Genomic DNA, 18,383 nt, shown 5'->3' with positions numbered 1-18,383 from the left:
CTGTCCGCCCTGCCTGCAGTATGCAAATTAGCTACCATCTTTGTTGGCGGTTAATTTGCATATCACGCTGATTAGCCAATGGGAGGTGTAGCGAAGGTATGGTCAATTACCATGTTTGTCTATTATTAGATAGGATAATGATAATGAAAACACCACTACTACTAATAATAGCAGCATTTACCATCTGAGTGCTTACTGGGTGCCAGGAAGTGTTCTGTGAGTCAGTACTTTCCTGTAGCACTTTCTACAGTAAAGGCAGTGTTCTCTGTCTGCATTGTAAAAAGGTAGCCACTGGGTGCAGGTGGCATGTGAGCACTTGAAATGTGGCAGTGTGACTGAGGCATGAAATTATTAATTTTATTTCATTTTAACAGATTGTGGGTGGATCACGAGCATTCTCATGTTTTCATATTACAGAGTGTTTTACATAAATGTTAGAGGCACGTCTTAAAATTAAATACCCATTGCATTTTGAAGTTTTTTATTACATGTTCTTACAAGTTAATATCTTTTTAAAGTATGATACTTTGTAAAACGTTTTTTGTACTCATTCAGTAGAAACTTATCTGGCCACTGGGTAAAGCTAGCAATAAAACTACTGGTGCGCAATGTGTTAAATTAGATTTAAATAACCATATGTGGCTAGTAGCTACTGCATTTAGATTTCAAATTCCTAAATTCTTTATACAACCCTATGATTTGGGCAGAGTTATAGATGAAGAAATCAAATGTCTGAGAGGCTAAGTAACTTGTCCAAGATTACACAGCTAGTATGAGGTAGAATTGGGACTTAACGGTTAAATCCCTTGGTAATCTGGTCTCAGGGGCTGTACTGGCACCTTCTATACTGCAGTCCCACAGACAATGGGCCACAGGCAAAGGACCAAGGTGACGTGTCTGTGTTCTTGCTGCAAAGGAGGCTGAGAAAACGAATTGCTGATTCCTATCCCAGTAAGGGATCATTCCTAAGGTGGGAAATTCCCCAAACATTGGAAAGATGTTCCAAAGATTCTGGACCAATGAACAAGCTTGGCTGCTCAACCTCTGTTGCATCCACTCTTCTTCCAGACTTAAATTTGCAAACAGTGACAACTACAAAATGCTTCCTGCTAACATTGCTGTCTCTCATAACAGTGAAAAACATGCTCTCTCTCTTTCCACAAAAGGAGGAAAGAAACAACATCTTATCAGTTACCGTTTCCAAGTCTTGAATATTGGGGCCATGCTTATGACTTTCATTATTGTTTCATAATGGCACCCTATAACTAATGAGCCACCAACTCACTTTTTATAAAATACTAGCGGCCTGGTGCACAAATTGGTGCATGGGTGGGGTCTCTTGGGGTGGCCTGCAGGGATCGGGCCCCAGCTTGCACCCCCAGCCTCACAGCCCCACAGCCCTGCCTGGCACCCACCTTGGCCTGGTGCTGACCCCTCACCTGCTCCACCATCCTGCCTGTGGGGCGATTGATTGGGACAGGACCCCCCTCCCCGCTTGCTTAGCGCCTGGGAGCCAGGCAGTGGCCCCGCTCCCTCGCTGCCCCTGCTGCCGCCGCCGCTGGTCACTGCCGCTGCTGATCACCCCCCTGCTCGCACCCACCTTGGCCTGGCGCCACCCTGTCACCTGCTCCACCATCCTGCCATGGTCCCGCTCTTGTTGGGGACCATTGGGGCCAGCAGTGCCTCCACTGCCACCTGCTGCCACCACTGTGTCGCCGATGCCTCCATGTTGTGCGCTGCCCCCTGGTGGTCAGCACATATCATAGTGAGTGGTCGAACTCCTGGTCAAACGACTGCCTGAGGGGACAATTCCCATATTAGGCTTTTATTATATAGAATTAGAAGAAAGGGAAAGGGAGGAATCAGTTAAAAACATAAAGACGTACATGCCAAACCACGGAAGAAATAAGAGTGGATACTTTAGTCTTAACTTTTGCTGTTGGTCCTGAACTCAGTTGGTATTTTAAATTCCCTCTCTCTACTACCCGTTTCATGTTCTCTCTGCTCTCAGCCAACTCTGAGCTGGTGGAGGTTTTTATCTGACTGTAACACCTGGGCTTTCATTGCTGAGGTATCTATGTTCTTGATATTCTGTCTGTGTGGAGTTGTTTCTGACTTCCATTATCATTTACCAGTAGACATGGCAAAAACCTGGAGGATTCCTGGTTCCAGACACACACCTCCCTTTTCTCACTCTGTAGCAGCAACCCTATTTACCCTTGATAATGAAGATTCATGTCCCAACCAGTTCTGTAACCTCACTTTTTGTCTGTCTGTTGAGTGTCATGAAGAGCTCAAAATCACTAGGTTGCAGTTTAAGCTTTCAACTCAGTGGAGGCATTGTTGAGTCCCTTAGTGAAACCATTCTTTTCTTGGGTGCTGAGACTGTTAAACCAGCAGAACTAGAGTTACAGCCATGGGGACAAATGCAAGTTGGTCATTAGGTGTGATGAGGGGGAGGAGATGTGTAACTAACTATCTTTGTCCCCTGGCTCCTCGGCCCATGTGTTCTGGCTGTGGGAGAAACAATGCCATGAATTATTCACATGTTACAAGCATCCTGTGGGCCATGACTCTAACCTCAGGGGGTGGTGTTGCTCAGGTAGCACTGGAACTGAATCTTCAGTAGGTGACAGCATTCTGACAGATCCTCTTTCCGGATAATGGGGTACTTGGTAAGACCAGTAAATCCCACTAGCATCAACCCATTGCTGTACTTTCTTCACTGCAAAATCTTAAGTGAAATTCTGTGATGATAAGTAAGGCATTTAGTAATTCTGTGAATGACAGAGGTATTGTGGACAGGAAAGGCAATTTCAAATTCAGAATAAGTGTCTTTTCATCTAAGAACTAACATATTGATAGGGGCAGAAATAGAATATTGGGGACCAGCTATAATTGTAAGAAATATTAGTAATGCTCTGTTAACCATGGTTGTCTTGTTCTGATTAAAGAAAGCACATTCTAACCTGGCTGGGAGTTGCACGTGGGACCGGGGAGCTCAGCTGGAAATGCGGCACATTCTCTCCATCTGGGAGCTGCCTATTTTCATGGAAGATTAACAATCTTGTTGCCGAAACCAGAGCTGCCAGCCTTTTGCATGTCACCAGCCCTTTGAAGACCGCAGCCTTTGCATACCTGCAGGCCTTTGAAAATCTCCAGCCTGCATTTCCTGTGAACTGCCCATTTGGCATACCCTTTTGCCTATTTCCCATGTAATCTTTGTTCTTCTACCCAATATAAGCAGCTGGCTTATGGTGGGGCACCAGAACAAATTTTTGTGGATGACCTGCTACTCTCCCATACTGCCGGCAGTATTGGAATAAACGCTCATATATGATTCAACCCTGTCTCTTGCCTAATTGGCTCAAGTAGTGACAGGCAGCCCAGACCCTTTGATTGTCCAGTTACAAAATGACCCCTGAAGTTTGAGAATCTATGCCTGAAATCAAGTATGCTTTCATAAAATTAAGTTGGGGTATAAAAGTTGTTGGAAACACATGCAAAGCAAAATGAGGTTGAAAGGGGGTTTGAATGAGTTGAAACCATCTGTCACTGACTCAGTATGACTTTGGGCAAGACGCTTAACTGCTGTGAGCTGCCCATTCCTCACATCTGTAAAATTGGGATAATGGTTCTTGTGTATGTCAGGCTTTGAATCTCTCAGATGAAAGGTGCTATGCAAGTGCACAGTAGTTGTTAATAACAACAGTAGGCAGCCTCGTCCCACCCTCCCCGCAGCATGGCCTGTGTTTAAATTGTACAGCGCTTAGGTTGCCTATGAAAAAGGTCCTCACAGTTTACGTTGTGACATGCTCTCTCCTAGCACCTGATAGGTTTCCTTCCTCAGTTGGTGGTAGCATATTTGTTTGACTATTTGAATAATATTTGTTTCCTCCACTGGATCCCAAGCCCTATGAGAACAACAGGGGCCAGGTTAGTCTGTTTGCATTGCATCTCCAACGCCTTTCACCGTGCCTGCGTGGGGTAGGCATTTGGTAAATATTTATTGAATGGATGAATAAATAAATAATGCACATGTCTTTAAATTCTGCCAAAACACAACAAAATCAACAGTTTGTCACCCCCACCCCCTTCCTGGCCTCCAATATGGTAATCTTAATGCTGCATTCTGTGTAAATAGGTGATTGCTATGGCTCCTGTTTGTCCTAGTCTTATAGTGGGGATGGTGCCGTGAGAAATTAGAGTGATTTTCAACAGCATGAATGTTTAGTAACAGATGCACATTGATGGCAGGTTGCCTCACTCAACTGCCATCTGTTAGACAACGGCCTGTTCCACAGGATTGGCCCATTAGGACTAGACCAGTAGCACTCTCTCACACTGTGTAAGTTTTTTCATTTTCAACATTTTGCTGAAAGGCTTGAAGGAGGAAAGATGTTTCCATGTCTGGTGGCCACTGCTCACTAATGGTGTGTTACAGCACCTTGGCAAACTGTGAAGTCCATGGGATGTGTGGTAATGCTCAACAAGGAAGTATTCTCTCTTAAGTGTTTTGTCAGAAGTCAAACTAAATAATGGCACAGGGAAACTCACTCAACTATAAAGAATTGGGTCCAAAGAGTTCAGTGCAGGTTGTGCAATGGGCAACAGAAACTGGCATGAGATGAAGGGTGTAATTCATGCTGGTCATCATTAGTGTGTGTGATTTTTTTTAAACAGAACGAAGACAGTATAGTATACTCTGTAGAAAATGTGATGTGTCTCCCCATGTACATGCAATTAGGTTCTAGCCACGGAAAGCATAATGATTCTTAGCCTGGACATGCCTTTCAATAAAAACGTTACCAAGCCTTTTTGCTGTATAAAGGTGGAGACGGTGTTGGCCTATATAAATTCACCCTGTGCATGACCAGTTGGGTTGGTGGTGTGTCAGAAGCCTGGGCCGGCTTCCATAAATGTCTCAGTGCTTAGCATATGCCTGGTACCCAACTGGGACTCAGTAAATATTTGTTGAATGAATGTTCTAGGACCAGCTAGGCCATTTCTTCTGGATACCCAGCATGAAAGCTGGCCCCATTGCCTTAGATCAAGCTGACTCTGACTCAGAACTTGGAATACTTAGTGTACTGAGCAGAACACAAAGCAAATTGCTTATCACTCTTATGTACCCATAATAAACTTCTAAAAGCTGTGTGATTTCTAAAATATAAATCAGAAAGAAGCCTGAGAATTGCAGTACCCCCCCTCCCCCAAATACTGTGGATCTCAAGAGTTATTTTGGGAGCCTGACATCTAACAGTGACTCTGTTGGAGAGAGTAAATTCATCTGAGTCTCGGTTCAGTTACAAGAATGACTGATTTTGTGCTAGATTCTCACATGATTCAAAAGTGTGTGAATGAGTCAGCCCATTAATATCTTTAGCTTCTGTGATCTTCCCTCCCAGTGAGATGGTAGCTATAAGGCAATAATGATAATTGGAGGAGGAGACCTTGACTTTGCCCTCTGGCAGTAAAATGACACACTTTGAGTCATTGCATATATGTGTATATATATATATATATATACACACACACACACACACACACACACACATACATACACACACACAGTCTTATTTAAAAGAAATAAAGTATATTATCATATAAATATTTAAAAAGTTAGGTTAAAGCATGTTGAAAATAATATGTAGTTTCACTATGGGTAAGGACTGAGTTCCGCCTTTTATTCTACCATTATCTTTTTTCCCTAAAAACAACCAGGCTGAGTTCTTGACAGTCACCTCATTGATATTGCAGTTACAGGAGCATTGGGTTCCATTTAAATGCGCATTTACAAATGATTTTGAGCTGAAACTGAGCAGTTGGAGAATTCATGGAACTTTTGGGATTCTGTGTGTGTTTTCCAGTCACTGCTCCATCTTTTTGAAACAGTTTTTAGACAAAGACCTGGATATTTCGGAGTCAGTACCTTGTGCAGACCTCTCTCGCTAAAGTCCCCAGTGACCCGTCACTGAGGCCAATGGACACTTTCAGTCCTTATGAGCTTGATTTCTCCGCAGCATTTGACAGATCCTGATATTTTTCCAAGACTTTTGGACACTTTATTTTGGTTGTCTTTTTCACTCTTGTGCTTTTTCTTTTTAGACTCTTCTAGCTGCTTCATAAGTGTGGCATTTTCCAGAGTTCTATTCTTGGTTCTTTTTTAGTTTCTGTGTATTTAGTCCCCTGGTGATCCCATTTATTTCCACGATTTCCACTGAAATCCAAACTGATTCCCTCCACATGGGTATTTCCATGTCAGTTTGCTGAGCTGCAAACCTGTACATCCAGCCCCTGGAGACACACACAAAATGAGAACAACAATAGCCGCTACTCATTGCATATTCTCTGTGACAGTCAGCTCTGTGCCTACTGCTTCTTCATTCATCTCTTCCTCTCAGCCACACTGTGAGGTGAACACTGTTATTATTTTCTATTTACAAGTGAGGGAACCAAGATTAGATGCGTTTAGTAACTTTTCTAAGGTCATTCAGTGAGTAGCAGAGTCTTATTTTTAATCGCAAGTCTAGAGCCCAAGTTTTTGGTCATAAATACTTTGGAATAACATGTCAAAATGGGATTCTTTACTTTCCTTTCTCTCCCCCACACCCTTCTTTTCCCATTATTCTCTGTCTTGCTTGAGAGGACCACATTTCATCCCTAAAGTAGAAAGAAGTCTGAGAATTGCAGTACCCCCCCCCCCCCCCCAAAATAATGTGGATCTCAAGAGTACTTTTATTTTTATGTCTAAAACATGTTGTTTGCATTAAACAGAGGTTTCACATTCATGGCCTGTGGGCTGATGTATTGTTTGGACTATATATTGTTTTAAAAACAAGAAAATGTCTCACAACAATCTAGATTTCTAACCTTTCTTTAAAAACAGGGCTTGCTCTCTCACGAGGCAGCAGTCATCCAGAGCTGTGTGGCAGCCTCCTCTCACCTGGGGCTGGTGCCTGCTACTCAACACAGTCCTCACCACTTCCTGTTGTCCTACACTTTGGGGGCAGGTTCTCAGATCCTTGCTTGCCCAGCCCTGGAGGCACTTATGACACCAGGTAGAGACTATTGCGCTTCCCCAGCAGGTCACCTTCTTCCTTCTCTAGTTTTTGTCCTAGTACTTGAATGATTTTCTCAACTGAAATCTGTTACTTGCTTTCTCTTAATGTTTTGGACTTGTTTCCCCATTGGCTCCTTCTTCTGCGTCCACAGACATGCTAAGGCTCTGTGCTAAAGTTGGAAGGAAAAGAGTTGAAGCTTCTTAACATTTCTGTATGCCAAAGTTAAACACAAACATGATTTAATTGAGTCTTTGCAGCATTTAAGTGGGTATCCCTGGTGCCTAATTAAGAAAGGAGAGAAATCCAAGGTCTAGAACAGTGATGGCTAACCTATGACACGCGTGTCAGAGGTGACACGCGAACTCATTTTTTTTGGTTGATTTTTCTTTGTTAAATGGCATTTAAATATATAAAATAAATATTAAAAATATAAGTCTTTGTTTTACTATGGTTGCAAATATCAAAAAATTTCTATATGTGACACGGCACCAGAGTTAAGTTAGGGTTTTTCAAAATGCTGACATGCCGAGCTCAAAAGGTTCGCCATCACTGGTCTAGAAGCTAGCAGGACTGTCCTAAGATTCATGCATAGGGCGGACCGAGACCTATCGGATCCCGAGATCTATGTTCTTTCTCCTCCATCATGTCAACTTCACTTCAAGCTACTGTCACCCTCTATGCAAATAAACTAGTCCCTTTAGCTCTCTCTTGCCCATGATCTACTTCCTGCACTCTCTCCTTCCTTTGTCACCAAAATGTATTCATTTGTTCACACAGAACTCCTTGAATCTCTTTTGTCATCTCAGTGCAGCATAATTTGGCCTCCCCGTAATTCACTTGTTCATCAGCATCATTTGAGCACCTACTGTGGACTGGACACCAGTGGAATAAGCCTTGCCTGAGCGCAGCTTCACAGGCTGTGAGGCTGAGACAGATCAATAGTTTCAGTGCTCTGTACTGAGTGCCTAGTATTTAAGTCTTTAGACCTTAGCTTACTTGAGCTCTCTTGTATCATTTTTCCAAAGAACAAGCATCACTCTATGGAAGTTTTCTCTTTTCTTTCTCTGTGACATTCCTCACTCCTGGCTTTCTTCTTTGCTTTCACATCTCTTCTTTATCTTCCCATGTTCTCATTTTAAATGTCTTTCTGACCGCCTTCTAATCTCTCCACTGAGATGTTAAACAGACATTCAGGATTGCCCCCTTTTTTCCCAAGAAAATGTTAGTAGCTAGTTGGCTATATTAAATATTGACTGTCTTAGAGTCATCATCAGTCCTGGTCTTCCTCTCACGAAAAGACTCAGCCATTCTGCTTCTCAAATAGCATTTATAATTGGACCAGCCTGCCAGCCCCTCTGCCATTAGTTAACATACAGCATTAACCTCATTCTCCCTCTCTATCTGTAGGGTATCTTATAATACTTTAATCATAGTAATAATTTTTTTTAAAGTTCTCATGGTATTATTGCTTTAATCCTTAAAATATTTTCGTGTCTTTTCTGCTGCATATCAGGTCAGGGCTCACTTGCATAGCCTGGCTCCCAGAGTTGTTTACCATCTGCTCCCATCCACTTTTCTGGTCTCTCCTGTTTAGCTACACTGCTTAGCACATAGAGGGCACTCACTGAATACTGGATGGGTAAGTGGGTGATGCATTAAAACTTGACTTTTTCTCTCCCGAGGGCAGTATGAAATTCTCCTTATGTCTATATGATACCTGCTAAGTTTACTTCTCAGTAGTTCTATCATTTAAAAATTATAGTGGTATAAAGATTAATCATTTCTAAACTATTTAAAGAATTCTGTTTTAAAAATTCATTAATCCGCCCTGACTGGTTTGGCTCAGTGGATAGAGCGTCGGCCTGTGGACTGGGGGGTCCCAGGTTCGATTCTGGTCGGGGGCATGTGCCTTGGTTGTGGGCACATCCCCAGTGGGGAGTGTGCAGGAGGCAGCTGAATTGATGTTTCTCTCTCATCAATGTTTCTGGCTCTCTGTCCCTCTCCTGTTCTCTCTGTAAAAAATCAATAAAATATATTTTTAAAAAATTCATTAATCCAGTGTATGTGCTGATTTGTGTTCCCTGAAAATTCTTATGTTGAAGCCCTAATCCCCAGTACCTCAGACAGGGCTTTAAATTGTGATTAAGTTTAAATAAAGTCATCGGAATGAGCACTAATCCAATATGACCGGCGACCTTATAAGAAGAGAGAATTTGAACACGGTCACACACAGAAGGAAGACCACGTGATGACACAAGAAGACGGCTGTCTTCAAGCCAAAGGGAGAGGCCTCCGAAGACACCAACCCTGCTATCACCTTGGTCTCAGACATTTAGCCTCCAGATCTGTGAGAAAATCATTACTCCTGTTAAAGCCACCCAGTCTGTGGCTCACTAACAGCCTTAGCATACTAGTGTACCCAGTGCTTTAATTCACTGAGGTGTCAGGTCCTGTATCTAGGGCTTTGTCCTTAGGGAGGGGTTGGCCTGGGACCTAATAGATCCTCTCTTCCCCTCCCAAAGTTCTTGGAGGTACTTTAAATTTGTCCTAGAAAATGAGGGCTATCCTTCCCTTTTTTAGACTTCATAACACTTATGATCAGCTACCAACCAATGGCTTTTTTATTTCCCTCTTGGGATTATGTATCTGTTTCTCTTGAAGATACAAACAAAGCAAGAAACCATTAAAAATATAGTTGATCCCCATGTAGTGCATTGTTTTAAATAGATAATGAATTTGATATTTTGCAGGCTCTCGTTTTTAAAACTAGAGTGCAGTAATTCTTTTTGCAGTGTGTAGCTATGCCAACTGTAGCATCAGATTTCCAGAGAAGATATCTGCTGCTATGAATTTATGTGCTGTGCAGCAGTTCTCTTGAGGTTCTGGCTGTGGGGAAGAAAAGTTATCTGAATCACTAAATTTGGTTTATTCAGGTTTTCCTAGTCATATTTCAGATTGCCATGCTGTCAACCTCAAAATGCTTTTCCCTCTATCTTCCCTCCCCCTTCTCTCCATCTCTTCAGCTGTGGTTGTAGTTAAATTAGGAAAATTAAGTATGTTGAGTGAGTTAGAGACTGTGTTGAAAAAGAACATTTGCATTAACTGACCATCTGCTCAGATCAGATCTTTTCTGATCACCCCAGATTAAATAATAATTTGACTCATTAAAGACCTGGAGAAGGTTCATCTGTATGCCTGCTTGTAGTATTACCATTAACATCTCAGGTGGATGTGAGTCGGTTATATTTTATAAATCCAGAAAAAGAGACTATGATTCCTTTCTAAGAACTCATAATTTATTTTCTATATCCACTTTGAACTCTTCATGCTGCAATCTTGAACTTGTTTCATCTTGTTCTATTTGGTGTAGGGGTAGAGGGTAGTAGTCACCATGTGTAATAGCTCTTATTCTTGAGACTTAAAGCATTAATAAATTGCCTTTCTACCTTCTCTTTTCCAAATTGAGCTTTATTGTTTCTTTAGCCTTACAGGACTTATTTAAAAAAAACTTTTAAAAATATATTTTTATTGATTTCAGAGAGGAAGGGAGAGGGAGAAGGAGATAGAAACGTCAGTGATGAGCCCTGACTGGTTTGGCTCAGTGGATAGAGCGTCGGCCTGCGGACTCAAGGGTCCCGAGTTCGATTCTGGTCAAGGGCATGTACCTTGGTTGCGGGCACATCCCCAGTAGGGGGTGTGCAGAAGGCAGCTGATCGATGTTTCTCTTTCATCGATGTTTCTGGCTCTCTATCCCTCTCCCTTCCTCTCTGTAAAAAAAATCAACAAAATATATATATATAAAAAAAGAGTATTTAGAAACGTCAGTGATGAGAGAATCATTGATCGGCTGCCTCTTGCACACCCCCTACTGGGGATCGAGCCCACAACCCAAGCATGTGCCCTTGAATGGAATCCAACCTGGGACCCTTCAGTCTGTAGGCTGATGCTCTATCCACTGTGCCACACCAGCTAGGGCTTATTTAAATTTTTAAATTACGTATAAGACTTGTCATTAAAGCCTCTCTATGTTTCCACAACTCTCTTTGCTGGTGGGTCCAGCACTGGTAGAGTTTCATCAATGCAATGAGAACACAATCAATTCCTTCACTCTGTACTATAAATATAAATTTAGGCATTTTGATTTTATACTTAATTTTCATTTTTGATTTAGCTAATTAAAATGCATAGCAATTAAGCAAGATTATATCAATACCAATAATTTTTTGTATCTATCTTACAGTCTTAGCATTGCTTCTAACTAACTGGATGATAGTAGATAAATCATTTAACTTCTTTCTATATCATATTATTTGCTTATGAAATTGGAGAAGGTAGGTATCAAGGTTAGATGATCTCCAAGTTATCTTCCAGCTCAGAAAGTGTGTTTTATGCTCTACTAATAATTATTAACAGTTGATAAAATGTGGGTTTTAATGGGTAAATCTATTTGGAGTGAATCAGATTAATTCCTTTAAAATATATTGAGTACATATGTATTGAGTACTGTCTACTATGTGCTAGGTGCTGGCAACACAGTGATAAATGAGACATTTTCCAAAGAGTTTACATGTTATTAGGGAAAAGAAACATGTAAAAATAAGTGCAATTGAATATTACTGGGGCTGTGGAAGAAATCTGTCCAGAGCGTATCAGGGCACATGGGAGAATTTGGTGAATTTTGCTTGGTGGCAGGAGCATCAGGAAAAGGCCAGTGATTTAAGGGACCCATTATGAAGGCCTGAAGAAGAGCCACTGCAGAGAAGTGGGGGCCAGCAGCGATGGGGGTGGGTCATGTGTGAGGATGAGGAAGCAGAAACAGTGGGTACAGATGATTTTTTTTCAAGGATCTGGACTTGGAGAGAAAATAGCAGGGGAGTGGGCAGGGATTAAAGAGGTTGTTTGTTTTTAAATATGGGTGTAAAGAACCAATTTAAAGGCTTTGGGGAAAGCGCTTACAGGGGAAAGTTTACTCTGAAGGAGATAAAGAAGATGGAATTCAGAATGAACTTGAGAACAAGGTTGAGGATAGATAGAGGGACACAGATGAATAGATGTGTGATAAAGCACTCATAGCAAAACATTAATTGTGTCATCCAGGAATTAGATGAATGGTAAAATACAATTAATTCTTTCAAGTTTTCACATTTGAAATTTTTATAATAAAATATTGGGAGGAAAACCAAGAACATAGATTGAGAATTTAGCTTTGAACAGAATAGGAGGCATTTATTCCTTGTTGTGGCAGCAGATGGTGAAGTTCAAGGTTAAAGTCTCAACTTCTTTTGTGAGGTCGCAGCCATTCTCACCTGCTGATGCAGAGGGCCAGAAAGGAGGAGTGATGAGAATGGAGGGTGGAGTGGCTGCAGGTGAAGCAGGGGAGGGCACCGAGCAGTCCTGGGTTAAAGGAAGAAGTGGTGCTCAGGTTCTGGTGCAGTGGAGCTCACAGCGTTGGGGTGTGTGCCATTTTTCTCCAGTAGTTGTGGGGAGAAGGCAAGTTAGGGCACAGTGGAATACTACTCAGCCGTAAGAAAAGATGAAATATTGCCATTTGCGACAACATGGATGTATCTTGAGGGTATCATGCTAAGCAAAATAAGTCAGTAGAGGACAAGAACCACATGACTTCACTTATGTGAGATATATAACAGAAAGCAACAGTCCTAGCTGGTTTGGCTCAGTGGATAGAGTGTCATCCTGTGGCCTGAAGGGTGCCACGTTCAATTGTGGTTAAGGGCACGTACCTCGGGTGCAGGCTTGATCCCCAGCCCTGGTTCAGGCTCCTGTGGGAGGCAACCAATCAATGTGTCTCTCTCACATCAATGTTTCTCTCTCTCCCCCTCCCTTTCACTCTCTCTAAAATCCAATGGAAATATCCTTTGGTGAGGATTAACAAAAAACAAAAACAAAACAGAAATCAACAAATGAACAAATAAAACAAATAAAAACTCATTGACACTGATAACAGTAAAGTGCTTATCTGGCGGGAGGTTGAAAGGGTAAAGGGGGTGATGGAAGGAGATTGAACTTTGGGTGATATATTACAGGATTGTACACTTGAAACATATATAATCTTTTTAACTAATTAACATTAACTAATGTCACCCCAATAAATTTAGCAAAAAAAAAAAAGAAGAAGAAAGCGATGAGTAGATGGGATGAATGATTCCCTCCATTTTTCCCAGCAATCTGTCCTGGAACAAGTCCCAATCACTTTGGTTCTCTAGTGAGAGGATTCTGTTCTCTACCTCATTGTATTTTCATTTGAATGAGATGAAGTAAAAATAATGTTACAAAACTGTGTTATTGATAACATTTAACTAAGATAATGTTATTGTCATTGTCAGGTAAAAGAAGAACGTCCAGAGAATATACCAGATCTAAAGTTATTAGTGGAGAAGAAATTTTTGGCTTTACAGAATAAGAATTCTGATGCAGACTTTCAAAACAATGAAAAATTTGTGCAGTTTAAACAACAGCTGAGAGAACTGAAGAAGCAATGTAAGTCAGCATGCTTTGCTTTGCTTTGGCTTTTTGAAATTAGGGAACTGACTTGATGGACAGTCCCAGAAAGCTGATTTTATGAAGTTTGCTTATCTGCTTGGCTTGATCCTCTTCCTAAATGGCTTTTTATTATTGTTGCAATTCTGTGTTTTGTCTTAACTTTTGGTTCAAATCAGCCTGTCTGTTTCTGAAAGCCAACAGTTTCCACAAAGTGCTAAGAAAATTCCCTACCAGCTACAGAAATTTACACTGTGTTGTCCCCGTGTTGGGGAGGGGAATGGGAGGAAAAATAAAACTGAAAATTATTTTATTAAAATAACAAGGGTGTTTTTCAAATTTTAAACTGCTGTGCCAAGCTTTAAAATAACTATACTTGATTCTAGTTTTGTTGCTTTGGAATAGTAGAAACAATGTTTATTCAGACTATATTTTTTCTTCTCAAATATGGACCAAAATTCTTTTGATCCCTTCTATCTTTGTGATAGTATAAATTCCATGTGATTTTGAAATTTATTGCCTTCCTAATCAACTTTATTGTACTCAGGTTTTTTAATTAACACAATTTTTATTTTAAGATGAGAATGGGGAAAATGATTTATCATATAAAAAAACGTTTTGTAGACAGTATTTGCCAGAAGCAATACATCTTTTCTACTCAGTGAAGTACACATATCCTTGTTTTCTTTTTTCCATGAAATTCACATACCGATTTTATGTAATTTGATTGTTTTTACCTTGGCATCAGTTGTCTTTTTTTCTTTTTGGCTTGAGGCACTTTTATTGCTTAAAGAATTGAAGAGTGGAGTAAGTCACTTTTTTAAAAACTTAAGTTTCACATCGCCTTCATTTGCATACACATGGAACAAGAGGAATGTTGTATGATACGACATACCAATTTATGACTTTATTTTGTACTAAGTATAGGGATTCGTGTTTTGAAATAGGCTTTCTTTTAAATATAAGCATTTTCTTTAAGTTGATGCTGAGATCTCAAAACTAACTGAGGAAGCTGGCTTACTTTTGTCTATTTTACAGATTAAGTTTCACAATTTGAAATGTTTTGCAATCATGGTGAGACTTTTGCTTTTACTGTAGATTTAAACAGTAAGCATTTCCCCACATGTTAAGGCTATTTTCTGTTCTTCATTGAGCATCACAACTACCAAAATCTTTCTAATATAATTTGCACTGTTGCCCAAATGAGTAGTAATCCCCTAAACAGGTAATAATTTGCTAGTGGCTTTCTGATCTTAAAGATGGTAGTGAATTTCAGTTTTGGTGTTGTTCAAAATAGCCAAAAGTGTTTTATTTTACTAGTTGGAGCCAAAATCACAAATTATGGCAGATTTAGTATCTGATTATAATTCCTTTTATTTTATTTTATTTTTTTTTGAGTATTTTATAATGCAGGTTGAAGATAAATATCCTAAAATACAAATTTCTTTTTCGGTATTTACAAAGTTATTATTCCATAAGAGATTTTTAGAGTCATATACTTGTGGCGAAACACTTTCTAGTTAATGTATAATTCAACAAAATGATTAATGTTGGAAATCATAGTTATTGTTTAAATCTCTCTAAAATTAGGGTTGGGGGTTGGGGGGCAGACAGGATTCCCAAGGCCAGCAGTACACATCATTTGGATAGGTCAACCTTATGACAAAGTTAATTTATATGGAAAGAAATGCTTCCCTATATAAGGTTTCCTTATATGGTAACACTGGAAATAAGACCACTTTTCCTCTTATTTCCTAAAATATTCTTAAAAAAAATTTAAATCTCAACAGAACCAACCAAATGTTAATCCTCTCTTAAAGATGTTGCAAATACAGTTGACAGTGCATTATCATTGGCACTGCCAATAAACTGGCATCAGGTCTGATGAATTTTCTTTCTTTAGATTTCAGGCTGCCCTGAGGGCTCCCACAGTTTTTGCGGGGCCAAGTCAAAGGGTCTCTGATTTATAAAGGAGCCAGTGAAATCTGTTTGTTTTGAGCTATGTTCTCATGGAGGCAAGGAATCCCAATACCTTTTTTTTAAGATTTGAAAATACAAGCTAAGGAGAAATCGTTGCATCACGTTGCCTGTTTTGGCGAAGTAAAGGCTGATGTGTGTTTGTGGGCTGCATGTTTCTGAAGGTCCTTTCATGAAGATGGCCACCTTGTCTTCACCAGTTCATTATCCAAGAACATAAATTGCATGGGATTACATTTTACCAAATCAGGATCTAATCAGAGAAATGCCAGGAAGCTCTTAGGTGGGGAGAAGTCAGGATGGAGACTGAAATCAGGTGGTCTGTCTGGTGGGTGGAAGTGCCGCAGGAATGAGTCAACCAGCTGTAGTCAGCAGTTAGTTCTCAAACTGTCTGCTCTCAAGATCCCTTTGCATTCTTAAAATTACTGAGGGCCCCAGAGAGCTTTGGTTCACATGGGTTATAGCTACTGATATTCATCATGTTAGAAATCAAAACTGAGGAATTTAAAATATAATAATCCATTTAAAAATCAATAATAAACCCATTACATGTTAACATAAACAGCTTTATGAGTATCTGAAATAGAATAATGCATATAATAATACCATAAAGAATTAGTGAGAAGAGAGACGTTGTTTTACATTTTGGCAAATCTCTTCAATTTCTGCCTTAATAGAAGGCAGCTGGACCCTTGTACTTGAGTCTGTGTTCAGTCTCTTGTCATTGATAACACGAAGAAAATCCGGCCTCACAATCACACACAGGGAGTTGGACTTGTTGACTGGATCTTGTAGACCACCAGAAATTCTCACTTTGAAAATCTCAGAGCCAGGCCAAGGGTCCATGAACTGCAGCCTGTGGGCCAAACCCAGCCTGCCTCCTGCTTTTCTGTGGCCTGCAAGCTAAGAATGGCTTTTTAATTTTTAATTGGGGGTGGGAGGTGGGGATCAAGAGAAGAATCCTTTTTTTGTGATATGTGAAAATGGTATGGACATTCAGACTCTAGTGTCCACAAGTGAAGTTTATTGGAATATAGATACATTTATTTACAGATCGTCTGCGGTGCCTTACACTGCAGTGCAGAGCTGTGTGGTGTGTCAGAGACCATCTGACCCACAAAGCTCATATTTATTATATGGCCCTTTTCAGAAAAGTTTACTTACCGCTGGTCTAAACCATAATCAGAAACAACGGCAACTTTTTGTTCCAGGTGTGTTTTTTTAAACCTGAGTTTTTTCCATAAATACCATACATTTGTCTCCATCACTCAGAACACTTTGAGTTGATGTTCTGAGATAAATAAAAGGCAGAGTCCTGGTACTGGGAGAAGACAGTATATACACACGTGAAATAATGTGAGAAGCTTGAATGGCAGTTATCAAATGAAAAGCAAAGAAAGGATGTCAAAAACAAATGTAATACAATGTGGGACCTAAATGAAGAGAGTCAGGGTAAGGAATGCAGGTTTTACCTGGGTGGCTTGTCTTGCCAGTCAGTTCATAGGGGCTGCCTGGAGCTGTATTTTCAAGAAGATTCTGGGGCTGGGTTCAGACCCAGCAGGAAAGTGTGTGTGAAGGATTATGGTGGGAAAGAGGCAGTACAGATACCTAGTATTTACCATCCCTAGAATGCAAGCATAACAGATACACTCTACTCCTTTGAAGATATGATTACTCTAAAGGTAACATCCTTCAGTAGCACACGGTATTTTTTTAGTAGTTACTTATGTCTTATGGGTATTACCAGGCATTAGATCCAATCTCTTTGGACAAATCATTTTATCTCTGGGTACCAAGTGTCCTGTATATTAGAGAGATTATGTCTGCCCTATTTACTTCTCAGGATTATTACTGAGATCTAATGAGATAGTGGATCTTGGCAGCCTCTTAAAGGCTTACTTTAGATTTAAGTTATTATTGAGAAAGAGCTAGAATGGTGTAGTGGGAAGAATATGAGCTTAACAGCCAGAAGTCCTTGGTTTGAGTCACTTAATGTATAGCTTGGTCTTTCTACCGATGTCACCCATTTTTCTGAGTTCTAATTCTTTGAGTCATACAGAGCAAGATTGTCTGAAGATAATGTGTATACTTCTAGACAAGATGACTATGATGGTGGTGGTGATGATAACTGAGTTAGGGAACAATTTCGCAGAGAAGAATTCCATTTTCCTAAATGATAATCATGTTCTTACTAACCCAAGTTGTGAAATAAACAGTATGATTTGGTTTAAGGCTTTAAGATGTAGTCAGACTTTTTTTGGATGAAATTATTTTAATTTATCTAAACAATATGTTCAGGTAATGCTCTCTCTTCCTTGCCTTTTTCACTTACACTGTCTCTACTGTTGCAACCTGTGATTTTCTGCAATTTTAGCATCAGGAGAACTTAATTAGAATGTGCCTACACCTCTGTATAGATTTCTCAAGCCATTAAGCAATCTTTCTGGCATCCTTTATTCATTTCCCTGTTATATGATTAGCAGGCATAAGAAGTTTTAGTACAGGTCAGCAAGGCAGAAGTTAAGAGCATCAGACAAGAATTGGTACTTAGAAATCTTCAAAATATAAGGGCTTCACTTTGTGGTCAAAAATAGAATTGACTGTGAATTTGAGATCTTTAGTATTAAAATAACCTTATATAAAATGTCATTTTGTTGCTACTTTTAAAGGTTAAGAGTAAAGAAGAACATGCTTTTTTTAATGCAAATATGCTATTTTGAAGATGTTCATAGATTTAACCATATACATGTTTAGGTCATATGTGAGAAATGCAGAAAATAAGATATGGAGATATTTGAATCCATGAGTGAATCTTAGAAATCAATTTCAGTGACAATAACATTT

At 40.0% G+C, this 18,383-nt stretch overlaps 1 protein-coding gene across 6 annotated transcripts in view; it reads left to right on the top strand.

Moving 5' to 3' along the window:
• Positions 1 to 18,383, top strand: part of NSMCE2 (NSE2/MMS21 homolog, SMC5-SMC6 complex SUMO ligase) — a 213,714-nt gene that overhangs the window by 59,533 nt on the left and 135,798 nt on the right. For all 6 annotated transcript variants that reach the window (XM_005876653.2, XM_005876652.2, XM_005876656.2 and 3 more), the window contains one exon: positions 13,409 to 13,562. In XM_005876653.2, coding sequence (XP_005876715.1) covers positions 13,409 to 13,562 — 154 coding nt within the window. The remainder of the gene's footprint in view (positions 1 to 13,408; positions 13,563 to 18,383) is intronic.

Source organism: Myotis brandtii, unplaced genomic scaffold (assembly GCF_000412655.1).
Source record: "Myotis brandtii unplaced genomic scaffold, ASM41265v1 scaffold494, whole genome shotgun sequence".
Classification (NCBI taxonomy): domain Eukaryota; kingdom Metazoa; phylum Chordata; class Mammalia; order Chiroptera; family Vespertilionidae; genus Myotis; species Myotis brandtii.
Note: the sequence above shows the minus strand (reverse complement) of the source record. Positions and strands in the feature narration are given on the sequence as shown.